This window comes from Loxodonta africana, chromosome 2 (assembly GCF_030014295.1).
Source record: "Loxodonta africana isolate mLoxAfr1 chromosome 2, mLoxAfr1.hap2, whole genome shotgun sequence".
Classification (NCBI taxonomy): Eukaryota; Metazoa; Chordata; class Mammalia; order Proboscidea; family Elephantidae; genus Loxodonta; species Loxodonta africana.
The window spans coordinates 50,646,811-50,673,080 of NC_087343.1; the positions used below are offsets into that span (position 1 = coordinate 50,646,811).

Below are 26,270 nucleotides of genomic sequence, written 5' to 3' on the forward strand. Positions count from 1 at the left end.
GCCAAGAGAAGAATTTGGACTTCTAGATCTATTTCTTGGAAAGGAAGCCTCAGGGGTATGTTATGTTTTTAAATGATGGCAGACACATCTTGCTCAAGCCACGTGGCAGCACTGCCATATTTATCGTTGACGGGTTTTCTTGCAGAAGTGTAAATTAATTCAACAGAGAGCACATAAGGCCCTCATACTTCTGCTCCCCTAATCTCTTCTCTTATTCTTGAAGTGTTTGCCAAGTTTTAAAAACATTTTGTCATGAATATGCATGTGGTGTGCTGAAGAAAAAGGAAAGGTAAAATCAGAGGGCAGCTGCTGAGGAGACTCTTTAAAACCCCAAAAGATATTTAACATCCTATTAAATAAATAACTTAGAAAGAAATAGAAAGGAATGAAGACAGAATGCACAAGCATACCATACTATTTGTTTTGTTAGAACAGTTTTACACTAACATGTTTATATTTCTTAATCCTATCCAATTCTTCCATGACACCACACCCAAAACTTCTTTGGCGGTGCATGTGATATGACCCAAGTGCTTTCCAGTAAATGCTTGCGTGTCTTTCTACTCATTGAGTCATTAGGCTTGAATGAGCACTGAAAGTCTTTGATATGAGTTCCTATTCCATAAATAACTTCCCCGAAGATCATTCAACTGACTGTCCCGTATCCTTAAAGTTCTATCTCAGAGGTTAAAAAACAAAAACAAGAACTAAACAAAAAACCCAGCCACAACGTTGTTTGCTTGAAAATCACTTTCATTCCATTTAATCTGCCTATATCGTGATTATAAGGCATGACACGGAACTAATTAAAAGAACAGCGTATGCCAGCCATGAGTACAAAAACCTTCAAAGGCTTCATTTCCTTCAGGTGCACAGACATCTGCATCGTGTCTTTGCCTTTTGAGCTACTGTCTTCATGAAGATTACCAACTATTCCTGACAAAACAGCCTTTGGTTCTACTGCATCCATAAGCATTGCCTTCTTCTACGAGTGTACCACCATTGGAAGAAAGTGGGCTGAGGTGTTTTTCCTTCGTGTTCTCTGTCCTCTCCTTGGAGCTCCTTTGCCATTCAGTGCCACATACATTTGCCTCCCGTTATGTTGCCAATTAAAGGATGCATAGGTATTGTATCCATTTTCCTCTATTCTCTCCTTCAGCTTACAGTCAGTGTTAAATTCTTTCTGCAAAAGAAAAGCATAATCTTTATTCCTAGAATGACGATACTTGATACTATCCATTTGACACAAACCATCTAAAGAATGCCAGTTCATTGGTTTTGTTTGTGATTACCTCAAGAGAGATTTTGATGTGAACCCTGAAATGGAAACCCTTTTTGAAAAGCTCAGTTACTCTTCTAGACTCATTAGTGGAGCCACGAATAATTGAGAAATTTGACTAAAATTCTTCTGACCCCCGCCCATAAAGCATTTACCCTGAGATGATCAACTCAAAGTATGCCTGACTCCTCAATTATAAATGGATCTGAAATGAGTAAAATGCAGAGTTGTTTTATATCTAGACCAGTGGTTCCCAAATTGTGGTCCCTGGACCAACAGTATCAGCAATACCTGGAACTGTTAGCAATACAAATTCTCAGACTCTACCAGATTTACTAAATCCAGAAATCTGGGGGTGGGTCCCATTAATCTGTGTTTTAATAAGCCCTCCCCTGTGATTCTGATACATATGCAAGTTTGAGAACCGCTGCTATAGGCGGCCACTGCAATCATCCTTATCCTAACCAATGAAGTATGTTATTTACACATTCAGAAGAGGTATTACTTTTTGCTCCCATGAAAATTGTAAAAATGTTGCATGATCTGGTGAGAAAAAAAACCAAGATTAGTTAAGAGGTCTGCTTCACAGGTTTTAATTCTTGGCCATAGATATTGTTATATGCCCTCCCAAAAATGTAGTTAAAATTTTTTTAGATGATGTTTATTTATACATGAATTTTACGTACTCTGTTGGAATGGAATCCAGAAAAATTCCTTAAACTTGGTTGACATCCCCTTGATATCACTCTGGTACTGGTACAATGAAATACAGCCACATTAACTTTATAAAAGGAGCTATCTCCAACATCATTCAAGCGATAATTAAGAGATTGAAGCTTAGTTCTTAACTTTAACATAGGATTGCTATACTACTTCTGTTCCTTCCTTACATTTAACAATCAATTGTTTTGTGATTATTTCACATTGATTCATTTTTTTTCCCTAAATATATTGCAAATGAAGCCAAGGCCCATTTCTGCCTTATACTTCTTTGATAGGTCAGTGTCTTGCACATAGTAGATGTTGGTTATAACTGATCGATCTATTTCATTAAAAAACCTGAACATGATAAATTGTTGTTCTGTTTACAATTTAACTATAATTACGATTACTATTAATTCTAAAACAATCATTTACAATTTTAAATGAGATCTTAATCTAAGGAAATTGGTCTAAATGAATTTGATCCAAAGTTGCAGAGGTGATAGTTGAAATACTTAACCCCACCTGCTATGAACAGCTAGGATGGATACACTGGTTGGATTCCAGGCACCATAAAAGCCCTATTGCAAGGAATGACATTTACACATCCAGATGATGTTCAAGTATAATTTGAATTAATCACTATTGTCACCCTACAAAATGAATTTCTTTTGATCCCCCAATTCAGACTTGAACGGAATAGAAAACATCTGAGCCCGTGCTTTATCTTCAGCTGTAACACACACATTTTATATGGTTTTCTACTCAATTCATGATCTTTGTTTGTAATGATTCTCCTCCAAGTTGTCTGCAGCTCTCCTGCCAATCTGACCAGATGCTTCCGTGAGAGTCTGACTGGTTAGAAGTTCAGAACATTCACTGTCGAATGCCAGCAGCAGCCTGTGTGGTAGACTAATGGGTGAATAACAGAGGAGATTATAGAGTTAGGAGAGCTGCTTTGCCAGCCCTTGAAACGCTGGTGACCAGCCCATTGAGGTTCTATTTACTAGCAATAGAATGATAACAAAGCTATTCAATGTCTGGAGGAAACATTCTAAAACTGTGGTAATGATTTACTGCAGTGTACTTTCAAAACAAAAGCAGCATACTTACTGAGCCATAGAGTTTCCCCTTCTTGTTCATGGCTAAATAATAGTTGCTGTTAATGGCTTTGACAGCAACAACTCCAATTTCCACTGATGTTATCTCCAGGATACCTAAAATATAAAAATTTAAAAGGCTGAACTTGAAAAGCCATATAATTTCATTAAAAGGAAAAAAAAGAAACTATTGAGTTTATTTTTTGATGGTGCTAAAAACAAAAGACTAAAAACATTGAAGACAAAAACTCTTTCAGTGTGCCTAAAACCCCAGCAAAATATGGAAATAAGTTGCAAGGCTTACTAGAATTCTCCTCCATTTTACTCTGAGCATATATGGGAAAATATTGTTTTAATTAAAATGCTTCCTTTGCTAACTCTGCATTTTCAACCCCATAAATACTGAAACAACTCTACTCATCTTAACCTAGATTTCACAAAACTTATCAGAGCACACATCTGTACCATGGCATTAAATTAAATCTACAGCATATGTCAATAATATGTCAGATTTACCTCAATCTGCAAAAACAGTGGTAAACTATTTCTTTTTTGTAAGACACTTAGATAAACTAAATCTCTTGGCTGCATTTAGCTGATAAATTCATTTTTGGCAAATGTGTTGACATTCTGAGATACAGAAAGACTAATCTCAGTATCCACACTGTCCTTAAAATAGCAGAATCACTACTCTGAGTTGGGGAAAAATCCATTAGGGTTATTATTTTCTTAGAAAGACTGGAAAACTCAGGGAATTAGCAACTAATAGACAAAAGACTTTTTACCTTTGTATACAAGTCTTGACTGTGCATCTAAAAATGATTTTTCTCTGAAAGGTTTGTAGGTAGCTACAGAGAAGGCCTTTGACTTTCTACTCAAAGTGCCCACTCATTTTAGGTTAAGAAGGCCACAGGAACTAAAACTACTTATTTTATAAGCTAACTCAGGGCAGAGAAACAGTATTGTGGTTATCCTGTGGCCTCTGACACCGGAGTATCTGAGTTTGAATCCTAGCTGTGCATTTATTGGTGAATGGCCCTCATAGTGGTGTTGTGGATTACATGAGATAGTATACACAAACCGACTAGAACATGCCAAGAGCTTAGTGCCTCCTTAACTCTGTGGAGCAGTTCTACTCTGTCCTGTAGGGTGGCTATGAGTCAGAATCTTAATTATTATTATTATTAGGGGGAAGTTTTCCTCCAAAGAGTTCTAGATCTTGGATGTTATTATTGTTGAGTTGTTGGTGAGTCAGCTCTGACTGATGGTGACCTTATATATAACAGAACAAAATGCTGCCTGGTCCTGCACTATCTTCATGATCTTTGATATGTTTGAGCCCTATTTGTGGCTATTGTATCAAAATTGAACATACCAAGGCTATATATTTCTCACACAATGCAATAAAGTGACATAGTTGGGTCATGATAGACTCAACACCTAAGCTCCTGACTTTCAGCTTCACTATTTTGTCTTTCCATCAAATATCCTCCTTCTTTCCCATTCGCACAAGTGAATCCTGTTGGAAACCACTTGACAAAATGACTCAACAACATAATAGTTTTTAACTATTTAATGTGCTATTCCAAGAATGTTGTCATTTCACAGAGGATAATATCTGAGTCTTAGTGAAGGAAAATCTAATATGCTTTAAGTGACAAGCAGACAATAAAGAGCAGGGCAGGATGTAAAAATCTGGAGTGAAATATTTAGACTGTTGTTTACTTTGCCTGCTTAAGAAGCAATTAAGTACTGTTAGTAATTTGCAAGATGTCCCATATTGTACGCTTTTACAACCAGAAATTGTGAGAATGAAGAGGAATGAAGGATAATTTTAGCAAAGAACAAACCAAGTCTTTTGATGGTAAACATGAAGCAGTAGGGTTAAGTTATAGTAACAGACTGAGTTGACAAAAAGAAAATGTAGTAGAAGTATTACCAAATCCTTGGCTGATTATTTCTGAGACTGCTCTTCACATGAGAGTTCATATTTAGCTTGGGTGCCCCTGAGTTTCTTTCTGCTTTTCCCCCCAAAACAGCTCAATATTAAAATAATCAATTAATCTTTTAGCCATTTCCTCCTCTTCTCAACCAGTTATGGCTAGGCTGAAAAGGTTTATTACTAGTTTAAAATAGAAAGTGGCATGATCTAGGTGATTTAATAGGGTCCTTTAGCATTCTGAGGAGCCCTGGTGGTGCAGTGGTTAAGAGCCTGGCTGTTAACCAAACGGTAGGCAGTTCCAATCCACCTTGGAAATCCTATGGGGCAGTTCTATTCTGTCCTATAGGGTTTCTATGAGTCGGAATCAACACAACAGCAGTAGGCGTTCCATATATCAGTAAGGTACAATTTGATAATCCTATGGGTATGGACAATGACTGCATTTATTATAAACATCTATGAATGTGAGAGTGGCTTTTTGAGGGACTGAAGTATGGAAGATGTCTGTATTTTTCATAAAGGATCTCTCTGCACACAATATAGGGAAAGTCAGCACAACATCACTGAGGCAAAGTTACAGAAATTTCCTAGACGCATCCAAACACCTTGAGGGACTGAGTTACAGGGGCTGAGGGCTGGGGAGCATGGTCTCAGGGAAAATCTAGGTCAACTGGCATAACATAGTTCATAAAGAATATGGCTCTACATCGTACTTCTGGTGAGTACCATCTGCGGTCTTAAAAGCTTGTAAGAGGCCATCTAAGGTACATTTATTGGTCCCATCAGGTCCGGAGCAAAGGAAACTGAAGAAAACCAAAGACACAAGGAAAATATTAGTCCAAAGGACTAATGGACCACATGAACCACAGCCAACACCACCCTGAGCCCAGAAGAAATAGATAGTGCCTGGCTACTACCACCGACTGCTCTGACAGGGATCACACTAGAGAGTTCTGGACAGAACTGGAGAGAAATGTAGAATGAAACTCAAATTTACAAAAAAAAATAAAGAGACCACTTATTGGTCTGACAGAGACTGCAGGAATCCCCGAGACTTTGGTCCCCAGACACACTGCTAACTCAGAACTGAAGCCACTCCAAAGTCTACCTTGCAGCCAAAGATTAGACAGGCCTATAAAACAATAGCACACATGAGGAACATACTTTTTTGTTCAATCAAGCACATGAGATCAAATGAGCAATGCCTGCCCAAAAGCAAGACAAGATGACAAAAGCAGAAAGCTAATAGACTTGGAGAACCCAGGTTGTAAAGGGAAAGGGGGAGAGTACTGACATATTGTGGAGATTGTAATCAATGTCACAAAACAGTTTGTGCATAAATTTTCAAATGAGAAACTAATTTGTGCTGTAAACTTTCACCTAAAGTACAATAAAATTAAAGGGGGAGGGGAACAACTAGATCTTTCCAGTTCTCTCCGCTCTTTGGTAAGGATACTCAGGTTTTCCGATAAAAGTATTTTTGGAAGGGAGTGCCAGAATTTAGTTTGGGAGTTGTTAGATTAGTAACAGTTGTAGTTCTGTTAATGTACATTTTGATGCAAAATTAAATACATTTGAAAGATAGTCTCCTGGGGTCCAACCTTTGTAGATGAGATATAAATTTAATTGGATTGAGAGTCCTCCCATTAGGACTGAAATTTTTCTAAAAATCTCATTCAAGTTGATTTTAAGGAAAACAAATGAATTAATCCAGTCAGGTGAATTCTCTTAACAGCAACAGGTTTTAAGTAACAATTAAACCAGCATGTGGTCTTCTGCATTTAAGCTTCAAGGCTAAAATGGCTTCTTTAAAATTGTCCTCAGGATAAAAAAAAGTGCTGTTTTAATGTGGTGGTGGTGGTCATAGAAATCTACACATGTGATGAAATTGCACAGAATCTGAATAAGGTTAGTGAATTGTATCAATGCCAACTTCCTGTTTGTGATAGTGTATTATAGTTATGCAAGATGTTACTGTTGGGGAAAACTGGGTGAAGGACAGATTGGATTTTCCCTATTTCTTACAACCTTATGTGAATCTACAAAGACCTCAAAATAAAAAGTTAGCTCACACTATGAAGGATGTAAAGGTAAACAAGACACAGTCCTTGCCCTCAAGTACTTTTAAAACTGGGTACGATAAAGCCTCTAAGGGCTTCTAAAAACACAAATAATTAAAATACAAAGAGAATACACTAAGAGTTACATGAGAGAGAGAATTTGATGCCATGCCTTCAAATAGTAAAGAAGTCTCCCTGAAGAAGATAGTTGGTGTTTGAGGTAGACCTTTCAGGGATGAGACTGTAATAGGTCAGGGATTTGGAGAGGCGAGGTGAACATTCCAAGGAAAGAAAGTGTGTGAGTGAAGAAAGGTATGGAGTGAGAGAAAGAGCTCAGTAAAGACCTCAGTATGTTCTTGGGTCACGAGTTGTCTCCCCCTACCCCCACCTCAGTGGCACTTTGTGCTGGTCACTCTAGCTAAAACAAGGGGCTCTGCTTCACTGTAGCAGTGGTGTTTTCCTGGTGAGGAATGTACTTTTCAAAAAAAAAAAATCATTGTGGAACTTGGAAGCAGCCCAATAAATGTCAGAGCCTCATGAATTCAGAATTAGGCACGTCTGCTATTTTCCCCTAAACATTTTAACTCAAAATGGATTATAATGCTATACAGCTTGATAGTTTTAGTCAACGTGGAGAAATATATCATGGTTGTTGCTGTTAGTTGCCAGTGAGTTAATTCCAACTCATGGTGACCGCATTACAGTGTAGAACTTCTCCACAGGGTTTTCTTGGCTGTAATCTTAATGAAGCAGATCTCCAGACCTATCTTCCACGGTACTGTTGGGTGGGTTGGAACCACCAACCTTTAGGTTAGCTGTCAAATGCAAACCTTTGTGCCACCTAGGAACCTTATGTCATGATTAGTATAATGCAGTACACAAATACCTATCTGTCTAATACTAAACCTCTCCCTCTTTTTCACTCTCTCTCTTTCATAAATTGTTGTCAAGTGTCCCAGATTGATTTATTATATCTTCAAATAGAAAACCTATAGAGCTTCTTGGGGATTTTATCACATTTACACTATGTATCTCAGGTATTGTGTGGCCATACCCAATAGCGTGGGGTTAAATGGCTCCAAATCTGGTCTTTGGCTCAGAATTTATGTGGGTCTTATTTCCTTAATTCTGTGTGCGCCTCAAAAATAAATAAACAAATAAATAGCATTCACAGTGGTTTTAGTAAATGCTTGAGATAATCTTTTTTTTTTTAAACTACAACATTGCCTGACCATAATAGGTGTTTAATATGTATTTAATAAACGAATAAATGAACCAATGAATGGTCATTTAAAGGACTGGCTAAGTAAAGGCAAAGTGGGTATACATTAAATATAGACGTTTTTTCTTTCAACAATACAATCATACTTGCCAAACTTTGACATGAATTAATAATTCCACGTCCAAATAAAATGAGGATGAAAGTAAAAGTCAAAAGATCACTTGTTTCAAATGAAAAGTCAATGGGTTTCAAAATGTAAACACTTGATATTAATTTGGGGTCAATTACTATAAATCTGAAACTTAAAAAAAAATTCTAAATAACACATGTATGATTGCAACCATTCATTATTAAGATTGTGAGAAAAGAGGCCTGGAACATGGATCGGAAAACCTATTTAGGGTACGAGGTCTTTGATCAAGGCAACATTCTTGGTTAAGAAAAATGTGATTTGGGGTAGATTGAATTTAAAGAAAGCAAATAGCACAAAAAATCAGAAACTAATACAGGGTGACTCTCATGTGTCAGACACTTTCATGTCTCACTTCATAATTTATTATATCTTCACAAAATGTACAAGGTTAGGATTAAAAAAAAAACCTGCTGTTGAACAGATTCTGACTCATAGTGACCCTATAGGACAGGCTAGAACTGCCCCATAGAGTTTCCAAGGAGCACCTGGTGGACTCAACTGCCGACCCTTTGGTTAGCAGCCGCAGCTCTTAGCCACTACGCCGCCAGGGTTTCCAAGGTTAGGATTACATTCTATAAATGCTGATACTGAGCCTGGGAGAAATTAGGTAAATTGCTAAAGGTATACCCACTACAGTATTGTAGGTTTGGTGTTTGAACCCTAAACTCGTTCTCATCCCTTTCATCAGGCTTCACTGGATAAAGTTGACTATGGCAAAATAACAAAGGCAATGATAAAGATAGTTTTGAACACTGTCTCTCACTTTCCAGTAAACATTTGATAGATTTCCAAAGAATTTTATAGCATCATACCATTTAGTCAACACAAAGGGATTGACTTCCATGTAGATTCATATTCCAGATAATTAAAGTTATACAGCGCCCAAATTTTGTGAGGAATAAAAAGAAACTTGGCATGTAAATCCTTAAGTTCACCATTTCCTTGATTTTATTTATAGAAATGGCTAAGTAAAATTTGTTATTTTCTTGAGGACTCAGAGGCATCAGCATTAACTTTGATGGCTCCCTCTGCTGTGAAAGCAGATTGCCACCAGGATCTCCTGAGTACCTAGGTTAACACAAACTAATAAATTAATACATAATGGATTGTTAGAACTGAGTCAAAAATACAAGCAATGGTTGGCAGTGTTCTTTTTTGAGTAAGAAGCATGAGCTTTTGTGTACGAACCCAAGCATCTCTTTTTGACAGGTTCTCAGCCGTACTACAGAGAGTAAGGACTTTCAGACAAGTGAATCTACATAAATAAATGTTAGTATTCTGGGAGAAGCATAAAAATATGGGTAGTTTTATGTCCAAGGCAAAAAAAAAAAAAGGAGTAATTTGTTTCTGTGTCTTAAAACTCATAATTATCAGATAATTTGCAAAAAATTGAGCTGATTATATTAAGTGATGTTGGAAAAAGTATATAGCAATTGTTATTTCAGCAGATAGTTCATTTACACCCTTAAATTTGTTTAACACATGATTCCACTCCTGATCCTTCACAGTAAAATGCTTCGATTCTAGGTCTGTGTGATCCTATCCAGAAAATATACAGCAATTGTCAATATCTAAATAATTTCCAGGTTAATAAATAGAAATATTTTAAATAACTACAATGTTTTAAAAAAAAATAAAAAACTAGTGCCATAGTTTTTTTATTTTTACTACTCTTTAAATATGAAACAGAACTGAATTAACTTATAACTCAAAAGATACATTAAAAAAATTCTTACAGAGATTATGGAGTAGAAAATTCTGACTAAATTCCTGGGTGGCATGTGCCCAGCAAAATTGTCCACAAGTAGGACATGAAAAAGGAAGAAGAGAAGGGGTTTCCGAAGACTGGTAAAGGAATGGACCTAGCTGAAGAGCAACAGAGCTATGTTAGTATGTTTCAGGTTATCCGACCCGCATGCTTTAGATCTGTTTGGGAATGCAAATTTGGCCAACTCAGCAATTTAAAAGACTGCATCTACACTCTAGCTTAAATGACTTGAAACAATGTCAAAAGACAGCTAATTGCTGTATGTTCAGAGTATTTGGAAAAACAAACAACACCATATGCAATATTAATTAGTTTTTATATTACCTACAGTATTTTTCCCCCACATGTCTGTCAGTTTGTCGTATTGTGGGGGCTTGTGTGTTGCTGTAAAGCCGGAAACTGTACCACCATTATTCAGATACCAGCAGGACCACACATGGCAGGCAGGTTTCAGCTGAGCTTCCAGACTAAGACAGACTAGGAAGAAGGACCTAGCAGTCCACTTCTGGAAAGAAATAACCACTAAAAACTTTATGAATAGCAGTAGAACATTTTCTGATATAGTGCCGGAAGATGAGCCCCTCAGGTTTGAAGGCACTCACAGTACGACGGAGGAAGAGCTGCCTCCTCAAAGTACGGTTGACCTTAATGATGTGAATGGAGTCAAGCTTTTGGGACCTTCACTTTGCTAATGTGGCATGGCTCGAAATGAGAAGAAACAGCTGCAAACATCCATTAATAATCATAACGTGAAATGTACAAAGCATGAATCTAGGAAAATTGAAAATCATCAAAAACGAAATGGAACGCATAAACATCAACATCCTAGGCATTCTTAGCTGAAATGGACTGGTATTGGTCATACGGTCTACTATGCCAGGAAGGACAACTTGAAGAGAAACGGTGTTGCATTAATTGTCAAAAAGAACATTTCAAGATCTATTCTGAAGTACAACACTCTCAGTGATAGGATAATATCCATACACCTACAAGGAAGACCAGTTAATAAGACCATTATTCAAATTTATGCAATAACCGCTAAGGCCAAAGATGAAGAAATTGAAGGTTTTTACCAACTTCTGCAGTCTAAAATTGATCAACCATGCAATCAGGATTCATGGATAATTACTGGTGATCAGAAACCAAAAGTTGGAAACAAAGAAGGAACAAAGTTGGAAAACATGCCCTTGGCGATAGAAACGATGCAAGAACAAGACTTCTTCACTGCAGATACCTTTTTTTAACAACATAAACAGCGACTATACACGGGAACCTTGCCAGATGGAATACACAGGAATTAAATTGATTACATCTGTGCAAAGAAGACTATGGAAAAGCTCAATACCATCTGTCAGAACAAGGCCAGGGCCAATGGTGGAACAGACCGTCAATTGCTCATATGCAAGTTCAAGCTGAAGCAGAAGAAAACTAGAATAAGTCCACAAGAGCCAAAGTACAGCCTTGAGTATATCCCACCAAAATTTAGGAGACCTTTATCTCAATAATAGATTTGACGGGCTGAACACTAATAACTGAAGCCTAGACAAGCTGTGGAATGACATCAAGGACATCATACATGAAGAAAGCAAGAGTTCATTAAAAAGACAGGAAAGAAAGAAAAGACCAAAATGGATATCAGGAGAGACTCTGAAAATTGTTCCTGAACTTCAAATAGCTAAAGTGAAGGGGAGAAATGATGAAATACAAGAAATGAACAGAAGATTTCAAAGGGCAGTTTGAGAAGACAGAGTATTATAATAAAATGTGCAAAGAGCTGGAGATGGAAAACCAAAAGGGAAGAACACGCTCAGCGTTTCTCAAGCTGAAAGAACTGAAGAAAAAATTCAAGCATCGAGTTGCAATAGTGAAGGGATTCTATGGGGAAAATATTAAATGACACAGAAAGCATCAAAAGAAGATGGAAGGAATACACAGAGTCATTATACCAAAAAGAATTAGTTGATGTTCAACCATTTCAAGAGGCAGCATATGATCAGGGACCAATGGTATTGAAGGAAGAAGTCCGAGCTGCTCTGAAGGCATTGGCAAAAAACAGGGCTCCAGGAATTGATGGAATATCAATTGAGATGTTTCAACAAAATGGATGCAGTGCTGGAGGTGCTCACTCATCTATGCCAAGAAATGTGGAAGACAGCTCCCTGGCCAACTGACTGGAAGAGATCCATTTTTATGCCTATTCCCAAGAAAAGTGACCCAACCAAATGTGGAAATTATAGAACAATATCATTAATATCACAAGCAAGCAAAATTTTGCTGAAGATCATTCAAAAACAGTTGCAGCAGTATATCGACAGGGAACTGCCAGAAATTCAGGCCGGTTTCAGAAGAGGATGTGGAACCAGGGATATCATTGTTGACATCAGTTGGATCCTGACTAAAGCAGAGAATACCAGAAGGATGTTTACCTGCGTTTTATTGACTATGCAAAGGCATTCGACTGTGTGAATCATAAGAAATTATGGATAACATTGTGAAGAACAGGAATTCCAGAACACTGAATTGTGCTCGTGAGGAACCTTTACATAGATCAAGAAGCAGTTGTTCGGATAGAACAAGGGGTTACTGATTGGATTAAAGTCAGGAAAGGTGTGCATCAGAGTTGTATTTTTTACCATGCCTATTCAATCTGTATGCTGAGCAAATAATACGAGAAGCTGGATTACATGAAGAAGAATAGGGCATCAGGATTGGAGGAAGACTCATTAACAACCTGCATTATGCAGATGACACAACTTTGCTTGCTGAAAGTGAAGAGGACTTGAAGCACTTACTGATGAAGGCCAAAGACCACAGCCTTCAGTATGGATTGCAACTCAACATAAAGGAAATAAAAATCTTCACAAATGGACCAATAAGCAACATCATGATAAACGGAGAAAAGATTGAAGTTGTCAAGGATTTCATTTTACTTTGATCCACAATCAACAGCCATGGAAACAGCAGTCAAGAAATCAAAAGACGCATTGCGTTGGGTAAATCTGCTGCAAAGGACCTCTCTAATGTGAAAGCTGGACAATGAATAAGGAAGACCGAAGAACTGACACCTTTGAATGGTGGTGTTGGTGAAGAACATTGAATATACCATGGACTGCCAAAAGAATGAACAAATCTGTCTTAGAAGAAGTACAACCAGAATGCTCCTTACAAGCAAGGATGGCAAGACTGTGTCTTACATTCTTTAGACATGTTGTTAGGAGGGATCAGTCCCTGGAGAAGGACATCATGCTTGGCAAAGCACAGGGTCAGCGGAAAAGAGGAAGACCCTCAATGAGGTAGATTGACACAGTGGCTGCAACAGTAAGCTCAAGCATAACAATGATTGGAAGGACTGGAGAGTGTTTCATTCTGTTGTGCATGGGGTCACTATGAGTCAGAACTGACTAAACGGCACCTAACAACAACAACAACAGGGAAAATATTCAGTGACACAGGGAGCATCAAAAGAAGATGGAAGGAACACACAGAGTCACTGCACCAAAAAGAATTGGATGTCCACCCATTTCAGGAGGTAGCATGTGATCAAGAACCCATGGTACTAAAGAAAGAAGTCTAAGCTGCCCTGAAAGTATTGGCAAAAAAACAGGGCTCCAGGAATTGGCGGAATGCCAAATGAGATGTTCAACAAACAGATGAGTGCTTCAGGTGCTCACTTGATTATACGAAAAATTTGGAAGTCAGCTACCTGCCCAGCTGTTTGGAAGAGATCCATTATTTATGCCCTTACCGAATAAAGATTGTCCAACTGAATGTGGAAATTATTGAACAATATCATTGATATCACAGGCAGGTAAAACTGCGCTTAAGATTATTCAAAAGTGGTTGCAGCAGTACATCGATTGCGAGCAACCAAAAATTCAAGCCAGATTCAGAAGAGAACATGGCACCAGGGACATCACTGTTGATATCAGATGGATCCTGGCTGAAAGCAGAGAATACCTGTGTTTTACTGATTAAGAAAGGCATTCTACTGTAACAAATTATGGATAACACTGAAAAGAATGGAAACTCCAGAACACTTAATTGTGCTAATGAGGAATCTGTACATAGATCAAGAGGCAGTTGTTCGGACAGAACAAGGGAATGCTGTGTGGTTTAAAATCAGGAAACGTGTGTGTCAGAGTTGTAGCCATCCACCATACTTATTCAATCTGTATGCTGACAAGTGATCCAAGAAGCTGGACTATATGAAGAAGAACAGGGCATCGGGATTGGAAGAAGACTCATTAACAACCTGCGTTATGCAGATGACACAACCTTACTTGCTGAAAGTGAAGAGGACTTGAAGCACTTACTGATGAAGAACAAAGGCTATAGCCTTCAGTATGGATGACATCTCAACATCAAGAAAACAAAAATCCTCACAACTGTACCAATAAGCAACATCATGATGAACAGAGAAAATATTGATGTAGTCAGGAATTTCATTTTAGAGGGAGCGGGCTGTATCATTAGGGCGAGAGTAATTGGGAGTATGTAGCAAGGTATATATAACTTTTTGTGTGAGAGACTGACTTGATTTGTAATCTTTCACTTAAAGCAGAATAAAAATTATTAAAAAAAAAAAAAAAAGAATTTCATTTTACTTGGATCCGCAATCAACACACATGGAAGCAGCAGTCAAGAAATCAAATGATGCATTGTGTTGGACAAATCTGCTGCAGAAGACCTCTTTAAAATATTAAAAAGCAAAGATGTCACCTTAAGGACTAAGGCATGCCTGACCCAAGCCATGGTGTTTTCAATTGCCTCATATGCATGTGAAAGCTGGACAGTGAATAAGGGACACTGAAGAAGAACTGATGCCTTCATATTATTTTGTTGGTGAAGAATATTGAATATACCATGGATGCCAAAAGTATGAACAAATTTTTCTTGGAAGAAGTACAGCCAAAATGCTCCTTACAAGTCTCACATGCTTTGGACATGTTATCAGGAGGGATCAGTCCATAGAGAAAGACATCATGCTTGGAAGACCCTCAAGGAGATGGATTGACCCAGTGGCTGCAACAATGGGCTCAAGCATAGCAAGGATTGTGAGGATGGTACAGGACCAGGCAGTGTTTCATTCTGTTGTACATAGAGTTGAATTGACTATACTGACAACAACATTTTTACCCAAATAACAAAGGACCCTCTGCATTGTTTACCAGTTGTGCCCTCCACCCACCCCGTAGGCACCCTCATAAGTACCACCATGGCAATCCTCTCCCACAAGTTGCTGTTAAAAAAAAAAAAAAAGAAATTAGCATAGCATGCTTACGAAAATACCATGCAGGAAAAAGGTGCAGGAAGCAAACAAACGCAGAAGTTGTGACCTATTTGGGTGAAAATATGGCACCTATTTTTCCATCTCATTTCTCTCTCTCTTTCCTTCTCTCTCTCTCTCACACACACACACACAAAATAAGGCAACTAACAGCAACATACACACAATGTTTTAAAGGGAACAGCAAAGCTACATTTCATATGGAGAAATTAATGGAAGGGTTTGGTTATAAATGAGAGGAAAATAAGCAGTAGCTCTTTAAGAGCAGAAGAGCTTGATTTTACATCTCAGCTGTGCTAATTAGCTAGCTGTGTGACCTGTGTAATGGACTGAATTGTGTCCCCCCAAAATATGTGCCAAGTTGGCTAGGCCATGTGTGGTTGTCCTCCATTTTGTGTTTTTTCCTTTGTGTTATAAATCATAATTTCTGCCTATGGATAAAGAGGATTAGGGTGGGATGTAACACCCTTGCTCAGGCCATATCCCTGATCCAATGTAAAGGGATTTTCCTTGGGGTGTGGCCTGCACACCCCAGGGAAAAGGAAGAAAGTAGAGAGTTGGGAACCTCATACCACCAAGAAAGCAGCGCCGAGAGCAGAGCATGTCCTTTGGACCTGAGGTTCCTGTGCTGAGATGCTCCCAGACCAAGGGAAGACTGATGACAAGGACCTTCCTCCAGAGCCGACAGAGACAGAAAGCCTTCCCCTGGAGCTGGCGGCTGAATTCAGACTTCTAGCCTACCGGACTGTGAAAGAATAATCTTCTCTTTGTTAAAGCCATCCACTTGTGGTATTTCTGTTATAGCAGCACTAGATTACTAAGACACCTTGGTTAAGCGAATTATACTTCCTGAATCTTGATTTGCTCATTTTAAAATCAGGGCTAATTGCATAGAATCAAGAGAGTAGGAATGAAATATATATTTACTGTCTGCTGAATTATACCAGTGGCAAGTTAAGCAATCTTCCCTAATAGTAAGCTCTCAAACTTGAATATGCATCAGAATCATATGGAAGTCTGGGATTTTTTATTTGTTTGGTTAGGGGCAGTAGAAAATTTGCATTTCTGGTATGTTCCCAGGCAATGTTGGTCCAGGGAACACACACTGTTCTATACACTACAATTCAGAAACAGAGGAGTCCTTTGATATAAAAAATCATTGACAGAAACATGTGCAGAGAAGCAGAATCATAAACAAGAATAAATGCAAATAATAGTAGTAGCTTAATGCCAAAGAATGATTTTTAAAGAACATGGAAAGAAGTGCTAGGTTTTTTGTTTTTGTTTTTTTTGCTTGTTTTTAATACGTGTGGGACTCTTTGCATCTGCATAGCTGATAATGTGTATTTGGGGTTTGAGTACAAATACACTACACTGTTGTCTATAATAAATTTAAAAAGCTTACAATAAGATTATTATCAGAATCTTTATTTTCTTCTGCCTAATAAGAGTGTGCAAACGTTAGTAGAAACTTAAGTCCCTTTTACTATTCCTTTAAGTATTTTACAGGCACTCTGAAAGGGCTATTTGTGTTGCCAGTCTAAGAATTAAAGTACTATATAGCCCCTTACAATCACACTCATGGCCAAGAAACTGCTACAAAGAAGTAGGGGTTCACTTGACCCTCCCCATACCCCACTCATACTTAGAGGCATATACTTGCTCTAGAATGATCTCAACCCCTTTCAAAGGAGGATACCCGAGTGGGCTAATCGTTAATCTAGATCTGGCTGCCTTTTCAGCATAATTCAGTAGAGCTATTTAGTTTCTCTATCTGCCACAATTCTTTCAGATGCCCTTGACATTCACTTAGAATTGAAGTCAGAAATAGGACCTGCATTAGCAGAAAACCTTTACCATCTCTATATAAGAAAGTATATCTTTCTCAATTTGTTAAAGAGCAAAATGACCTTTTTTTATACTCTCACCTAGTAATTCAAGTCAGAGGGAAAAATGCCGTAATTGGCCTTATTGACAAGAACAATGGCCAATCCTAAAACACTTCTCCATTTAAAAATTCAGGCTACACTTAATTGACCGGTTTTGTAATTTAACCATTGCCACTGACCTACCAGTAAATGCACCAGAACCTTACAATCTAGGGACAATTTTCTCCAGTTGTAAATTAATAGCTAAAGTGTGTGAAAGATTAATCTCGTTGCAGTTTTATTACAAATAAAATGTGACTCTGTGGTCTTCCACATTGATCACTGTTGTTGGGTGCTATCAAGTTGGACACTGACTCATGGCAACACCATGCACAAAGGAATGAATTGCTGCCTGGTCCTGCGCCATCCCCGTGATCTATTATGGATCGGAACATCGTAAATCATAGGGTTCTCATGGCCGATTTTTGGTAGTAGATCACTAGGCCTTTCCTATTAGCCCGTCTTAGTACGAAAAAATTAAAAGCTCCCCTAAAATCTGTTCAGCATCATAGCAACATGCAAGCTTCCACTGACAGACTGACTGATGGTCACCGTACATGAGGCGCATTGGCTGGAAACAACCTATGTCTCCTGCATGGAGGGTGAGAATTCAACCAGTAATCATTAGTCAACAATATTTGCAGATAGTCTTCTAGTGTGTCTCTTCATGACATGTACTAGATAACGGATTCATTAAACTTGATATTTTCTTTCTAATTTTTTTCTTACCAGTTTTTTTTTTTTTTAGATAACAGTGTTTCACCTCTCTTTATCTTTATGGAAATGTGTCAGGATATGGATAATTACTTATCAGGGTTGTACAATGCCATGTTTGTACATGTCTTTCTCTGTTCTTAGGATATAGTCACAGGGAGACATAAATGACATGTTTCTAGGACAGAAACATATCTGGAATTCTTGGGAATTTTCCACAGTAAGTGCTGATATAAATTTGACTAACTTGTAAAGTGAGAAAAGGAAGATTCTATGGCTAATTTGGTATGAAATAAAGACCTAGAAGAGCTTGTGTGTTTCTGGAGATAGGAACCCTAACCCCACTCCCAGTTACACTAGAAACACTTACATGCTTGAGTCATTTTCTGTGACTCAAGATAATCAACTTTTATAAAGCTACTTACTAGCTTTGCCTTTTTCCTGATTTCCTTTAGCAGATAAATAAACCTTCAAAAAAAAAAAAAACTCTAGAAAGCTGGAAATCCTGCCTGGTTTCTTACAGGACACCCAGGCCGTGCCTCAATTTTGGCCCTATTCTTACTATATTTCCTGCATTTCACATATGGGGAAAAAGCCTGAGGAAATCCTTATGTGGCTTATGTCTCTTCCCTGAGCCTTGGAGGGAAGGAGACTTCCATTTTGTGTGTGTTAGGATTCCAAATAACAACCATGTAAAAATATGGGACCATCACTGCAGTGTTAGTGCTGCTGGGATAATCTATAGATAATGCAAAATATTATAAATTTGTTATGGGCTACCATGAGACCAGAAGAAATGGATAACACCTGGCTACCACTACCGAAAATTTTGATCAAGGACCAAATAGATGGGTCCTGACCAAAAGGAGGAAAAGCATGGAGCACAACTTCAAGCTCATATGGAAACCAGACTTACAGGACTCATTAAGAATGGGGGTACTCCCAAATCTAATGCCCAGAAATAATCTTTAAACCTTGAGCTGAAACAATCCCATGAAGCCATCGTTAAACTAAACAACCAAAACCAACCAAACCTGTTGCCATTGAGTTGATTCGGACTCATAGCAACCCTAAAGGACAGTGTAGAACTGTTCCATAGGGTTTCCAAGGAGTGCCTGGTGGATTTGAACTGCCAACCTTTTGGTTAGCAGCCATAGCTCTTCACCACTATACTACCAGGTTTTCCTATAGGTTAACTCAATTAATAAAGAATTTGCCTTGAACATAGTACTCCTATAAAGAATTATCTACATGAGTGTAAACTGACAACAGATAATCTAAAGCACAAATGAGAGCATTTGGGCAGAGAGCCTAAATTAATGGTGATGAAACAACATGGGTCAGGATAGAAAGGTAACTCAAAGTGAAGTGTACAAACAATGTTATTGAACTGTTCATGTAGAAATTATAAGTGGATGTATGTTTGGTTGTGTATATTGCCACCAAAAATATTTTAAAAAGAAAAAAGAAATTTGTTATGGACTTGTGAAAGTCCGCCAACCCCTTAATTAGAACTATAATAAGGAAACTTTTGCAAACATGTCAATGTTCATACTCCCTCCGAAATTAAGTCATCAAAATTATCTTCAGAAATCAAAGCCTCTGATCAGTCTAAAGTGTGGACTTCAATGCTTCAAAATGAGCTGAAATTACTACATCAAATAATCTAGTCTCATTTTTTAAGTGAAAAAAATTCAGATCATTTAAAGCTTAACAGTAGCTTTGTCTCAGTAAATTGTGAAATCAGAGAAATCTAAAAGAAATTTAGAGATTATCTAGTTCATCTTTGACTCTCTTCTGTAATAGATGAGGACACGGGGAGACCCAGAGAGATTGAGGGATTTATGCAAGCACCTCAAGAAGGTTAGGTAGAGCCTGAAACACATAAGTCCATGTTCTTTGCACCATGCCATGAGGACCCCATGAACATTTATAAACTCTTGATGCAAAGTTTTATATCTATTTAATATTTTATTATTGTTGTTGTTGTTGGGCACCAGAGTCAGTTCTGACTCATTGTGACCCTATGCATGACGGAATGAAACACTGCCTGGTCCTGCACCATCCTCACAATTGTTGCTATGCTTGAGCCCCTTGTTGCAGCCACTGTGTCAATCCATCTCATTGAGGGATCTTTCTCTTTTTCGCTGACCCTCTATTTTATCAAGCATGATGTCCTTCTCCAGCGACTGATCCCTCCTGATAACACGTTCAAAGTATGTGAGACGTAGTCTCGTCATCCTTGCTTCTAAGGACATTCTAGTTGTAATTCTATAATATTTTATAGTCTATAATGTTTTACAGACTAATTTATCTTGTTCTTTACACAGAAATAATTCATTTTGTTTTAGCTTGACTAGTGCATTTTATATATAAAAGGAAGAAAAAGTTTAATAGTCAACATAAAGAAGAATTATTTCATGGCATAAAAACCAAAAACCAAATCCATTGCACTCGAGTCAATTCTGACTCATAGCGACCCTATTCATGGCATAGTTCAATAAATTATCACCCTATTAATATAGATATTTATCCTAACGATATTACTGTAAAATGTCTACCACATTCACTAAGCTTTTCATGAATTTCTTTACTAAGACTAATATAGAAATTATAATATTAAAAAAACTCAGAAAATCATAATATAGAAGATATAATATAGAAATTCCTCCTCAATTTAATAAAAAAATGAGTCAGTTGAGTGTATCTTGATATTGTGTTTCTAGCAAGAAAATCTTACTTGATGCATTGAAGTGTTCACAAATTAGTGAAGCATGGACAGCCAAAAGTAGTCTAAAATACTTAATGTGGAAAGAACACGTTTTAGGTTTCAAGCTCAAAGCACCTGGGAACATATATGTGGTCGTCGTTAGGTGCCGTCGAGCTGGTTCCAACTCATAGAGACCCTGTATACAACAGAATGAACGAAACTCTGCTCGGTCCTGCTTCATCCTCACAGTCGTTGCTATGTTTGAGCCCTTTGTTGCATCCACTGTGTCAGTTCATCTTGTTGAGGGTCTTCCTCAATGTGAACATATAAACATATCACAAATTTTCTAAGCTTCCAACTTGGTATGGAATAATATATAGCTAGCTTCTTAATTCTTTCAGAAGTTAAGTTACATGGTAACTTAGATAGTAGTTAATCATATTCACATATTATTGTTATGTGAATTTTTATTTAATTGTACAAGAAGACAATTAATTTAACTACCGCTGATTCGTTAGCCATACCTAAAACTCTATTTCTGAAACTTATACACAATATTGGGCAATGAAGAATTCTGACTTTTGCTGAAAAAGGAATGCTTAATCAAGATACCTAGGAAGGTCATGGTCCTCTAAAGTGAAAACTGTTCCTTTGGGGGACACCCTGAGGTGGAAGTGATTCTTTATCCCTCAAGTCCATGGAAATGTCTCACCGTTGCCACAACAGGTAGCTGGCAAAGAAAGCAGAACTCTTAAGTTGGAAAGGAAGGATGACAACATCACATGGTCATTTTTGATTACTGGTAAAGCATACAGCCAGTGTTTTGCAGAGCACATTGGGAAGAGTACTTTCACAAAAATCAATATAAAGGGATTTCCTGTTACTTAAAAATGGCATTTTAAGAAAGCATGAAAACGAAATTAAAATTCAGTATAAGGGTCAGACATCCTAACACAGATAACATGGGAAAAGCAACTCTAGGCTAAAAGGAGATGTTTGTTCCAAGAACAGACACAATTACCGTAACCACATGACAGAGAAGTGTACTTAACGCTTCCTCTTTAGTAAGGTGCAGCCAAGAATTGATATTAGAACGTGACATATATCCTATATTGTTCTTTGCAATTATACATAGGAAACTAAACAATAGGTATGGTTTTTCATATCCTTGTTGAACACTTTTTTTGTGTTCATTAAGTAAGGGGTTAACAAACTGTAGACTCCTAGACAGGATGAGCTCTATTTGACCATGGTGGGCAAAGACCAGAAAATAACTTCACTTCTTATTTAAAGCTAGTTCTTAAATTGGCTTAAAATATTATATTTTTGAGAAAATGCACATACCCTTTAAGAGAAAATATGCTCTATCTGATCTAAGTTTAAAAGTGAAAACTGATGAATATGGGAAACATTATATGTAGGTATTGGTCCCAAATAATCAGGAGCAACATTTAGGAGAGCTTTAGAAAATGCTGAAAGATAAATAAATGCAGAAAAACTGTAAGTCTAGGAATACGTGTTCATACAAAGGTTATTTTGTACTCATCTTGGTGCAATTTTTAAAAATTGTTCTGAATAAAAAAATTAAAAGTTCAGCATTTCCAGGTAGAAGATAGATTACAAGTACTTAAAGAACCCTGGTGGCACAATGGTTAAGTGCTCAGCTGCTAACCGAAAGGTCAGTGATTAGAATACTTCAGCTGCCCTGTGGTAGAAAAGAGCTGGTGATCTGCACCTGTAAAGATTTCAGTATAGGAAATCATATAGGGCAGTTCTATTCTGTCACATGGAGTCGCTATGAGTCTGAATCGGCTCAATGGCACACAACAACAACACATACTTGAGTTCTCATGCCTGCAAGATATTTCTGGGACCTAGATTATAGACAAAAGAGGACATGGAAGCCAAGCTCAAAGTTAAAGGGGAAGAAACACTGAAGGAAAAATATTAGACTTGCTTTTGTATATTTTGCGTTAAAATATATTCAAAACATGCCAGTTGCAAATGTCTCATTTTATCTGAAATTGTTAAAACTTTTAAAAGCCTGGAAACAATATGCAAAAAGGAGTTGTTTTAAACTTCTTTGCAGTATACCTACGTTAGGCTGGATAAAACCTCTACTATGCAGTATTTTGAAGATATGCTCTCATTATTTGTCAAAATCTGAAAGCATTCCCCACAAAAGACTTTCTCGATATTATTTAATATACATAAATCAATTGCAAGAAGGGATTTGAATTGGTTTGCCCAATGCTGGCTAGTCTGTAAAGTGTTGTCAGGTATTTATTAAATTCAGCTGAAAGAACGTAACTATAATAATTTGTGGTAATTAAAATTTGATGCATACATATGGGGTACGGAGCAACAGCAACAAGGAAGCCTGAACAAATGTGAAAATAATTTGCCAAAGTATCATCAAAATGGCAAAACACAATTCTAGGTAAAGTAGTTGGCTTTTCGCAAGCCATGTTAATAAATTAATGAAAATACCTATAAAGAAGAGCAAGCAGTATTCAACACTTTCATACTATATAGTTTTCTGTTGCTAATGTCTCCTCTCCTGCTAATTCTAGAAAGTCAGGGGAAGAAAAAAACTGTGCTTGTAACATAATTTAATACAAATATTGATATATTCCACTGCAGATTATCCTTGGATAAGATTCAAAGTAAATCCTGCTTAATTGTTTTCATATAAGAATCTTTACAAATGGTGTCCAAATAGATGTCAAATTTAGTGTCGTAATTTAATTTTTAGAGGGAGATATATTTGAAGTGTTCTTATTTTACCAAAACTGACTCAGGAATTATAAGTCATAATACAACACAGACATCAGTATTAAATATACAGATAGATACATAAATAAATACACACATCTGTCTTATAGAAATAGGTTAGAAAAACAATTTAAAAATCTAAAAACAAAAACCTAATCAAAACAGAAATAAATCAAAATAGACATGCCCTTAAAAAGCTTAAAAAGCTTGATTAAACTATGGCAAACCATGAAATGGAAATCCGGGTAGGACTGTATGAAACAATTTTTACTTACGAATAGGTTACAGCTACTATGAAGCTGAACTTATTTCTTTATGCACTGATATAAGAACTAGGCATAGTTGTATCTCAGTGGGAAATGTTTAGTATGCAAACTTCAGATTCTCTCAAAACTCTGGTCTTGGATCACTGCAGAAGTGAGAACTATGGTAAAGAAAGATGAGAGTGAATTTGGCTGGAGGTAGGAAGAAATTCAACTTGCTGTTAGTTTATTGATAGTCTGACTCTTCTATTTCTCTATATGGGTCATGTCTATCTCTCTTACTTGATGCTCTACTACCAGCACTGGCCCATAGCAGGTGCCCAACATAATCATGGAACAAATTAATTTATCTGAAGAAGCTCATGTACAAAATACTTGTTTTAAAGTTACAAACTCATTTTCCTCTGAAAAGGGGAAAGAGAAAGGGCTAGGCTTTCCTTTCTGTCCATCGTGGTTCAATTTTCAAGTAGAAAAGATCATTAGAGGAAGAGGGAAGGTACTATATGTTGGGATGTCTTTTCCTTTTTACTTGAGCATACTACCTCTACCCAGTGGGGTAAAATCAGAAGCCAGCTCATCTTCACCTTCCAGGGTAGACAGGAGTAGAGAACAGCATTCCCCTCTAAGCACCACCACCCAATAATCCTCCTTGACATGATCTCTAATTTGAAGACTGATTCTCACATATTTTGTGTATGTACATTCAACACAAAGCAGTGAATGGGTACCCAAGGAACTGATTACCAAATGTAACCATATGAAAATAACATCAACAAATATTTGATCCTTACTGAGTATAACAGCCACCTACTGAGCATAAAAGAGTCACTGTGATTTATAAGAAGAGAAAGAATACAACATGGAGTCCCAAGACTAAGTCCCAGATTATTCTGCTCGACTTCTGCCCATTAAATGCCACTTCTTTTAATCAGAAAAAAGTCAAGGACCACCCTATTTCCTTTCTTTACACAGTTATTCAGTCATAAGAACCAGTTACAAACGTAGAGACACAAAAGACCCCTAAGACAAAGTCCAAATCTCAGCCTACACCCTGAATGTTCTTTGCCTCAAAACTTAGTCAAAGGTGTTAAGGCAAAGCAGCCTCTTACGAATGTCCAGATATAGACAATTGCTTGTTGACTCCAAACTCCTGATGGGCATTTTCATCTCGAGTGCTTTACTGTTTTCTCCCATGATGGGAGATCCTATCTTTCCTCCTCTAGCCAACATCATTCAGCACTGGAGAGGATGACAAAGTCTGTTCTTGATGTGAAGACTTAAAGGCTACTAGGAAGAATACAGCCATTTCACACCCTTCCCCTTTCATCATCATTAGCTCCTCTTTTTATTCTTTCTCTAACCTGCCTGTTGACAAAAACAGCCGCTAATAATTATGTTTGCAGCACTGGGCTATATGATGTAATTGCAAAGGCTTGTGCCACATGTCTTGGCCAGTTACACAAACTTGATTCCCAAAACGAAAACTGCAAGAGACATTTTCTTAGCTGTCTTTCCACTCACAAACTTCAAGGGATGTATATACTATACTGTTAAACAGCTGTGTGTGAAAAATATTTTCATTTTTTTTTTTTCTTTCACCTTCACTGGGGTTTTTTTTTTTTTTTTTTTTTTTTCCCTTTTACCTTCATTCATCCTCTCCAAAAATACTGGTATCCCTGTAGAATATGGATTGTACTACTCATTGGAATGTTTTTTTTTTTTTTTTTCCAATTGCCCTTGTTAGCTAAATACTATGTAAGGTAATCACATTGACTTTGAAATTGAAGCAAAATATTGTCACACAAACTTTTTGGCAGACAAAATCACCAGGCCTGCTAACAAATTTATTGTAGGCAGTAAAATATATAATCAGCTATGCTCTTGCAAGATAGGTCCTCTCTCAGATTCTGCAAATTTTCCTTAACCTGACAATCTCATCTATGTTTGTAGAGTAATTCTTAAAAGTCTAAGAAGGGGAAAATAATATTAGGGAAATTATTTCAAGCAGATTCTTATGCAGGATAATTAGTTGACATAGTTAAAAAAATAAATATTACTGATGTAGATTTTTGCACTTTCTTTAGCAAATAGGTACCTCTCATTGATTTCTTTGGCTTTGCCAAGTCTAGTATTTATTATGTTTGTTGAAGCAGATGTCACTCTAATTGACCGACATATTTTGATCATAGCCTATGAACTTGGCATCATTGTCTTCTGCTTTATCACTACCTCTGACCCAAACAAATACCATATTCTCATAATAATTTAAATGAAAAATATCAGAAAATGAGCACACTCAAATAAGAAACACTAGCTTTGAAATTTAT

General features: G+C 37.2%; 1 protein-coding gene across 1 annotated transcript in view; it reads right to left on the bottom strand.

Moving 5' to 3' along the window:
* Positions 1 to 214: 214 nt before the first annotated feature.
* Positions 215 to 26,270, bottom strand: part of FGF10 (fibroblast growth factor 10) — a 98,379-nt gene continuing 72,323 nt past the window's right edge. The window contains exons 2-3 of the mRNA XM_003408021.4: positions 3,095 to 3,198; positions 215 to 1,183 (exon numbers count right to left, since the gene is read on the bottom strand). Of these exons, the coding sequence (XP_003408069.1) occupies positions 986 to 1,183; positions 3,095 to 3,198 (302 nt within the window). The 3' untranslated portion in view covers positions 215 to 985. The remainder of the gene's footprint in view (positions 1,184 to 3,094; positions 3,199 to 26,270) is intronic.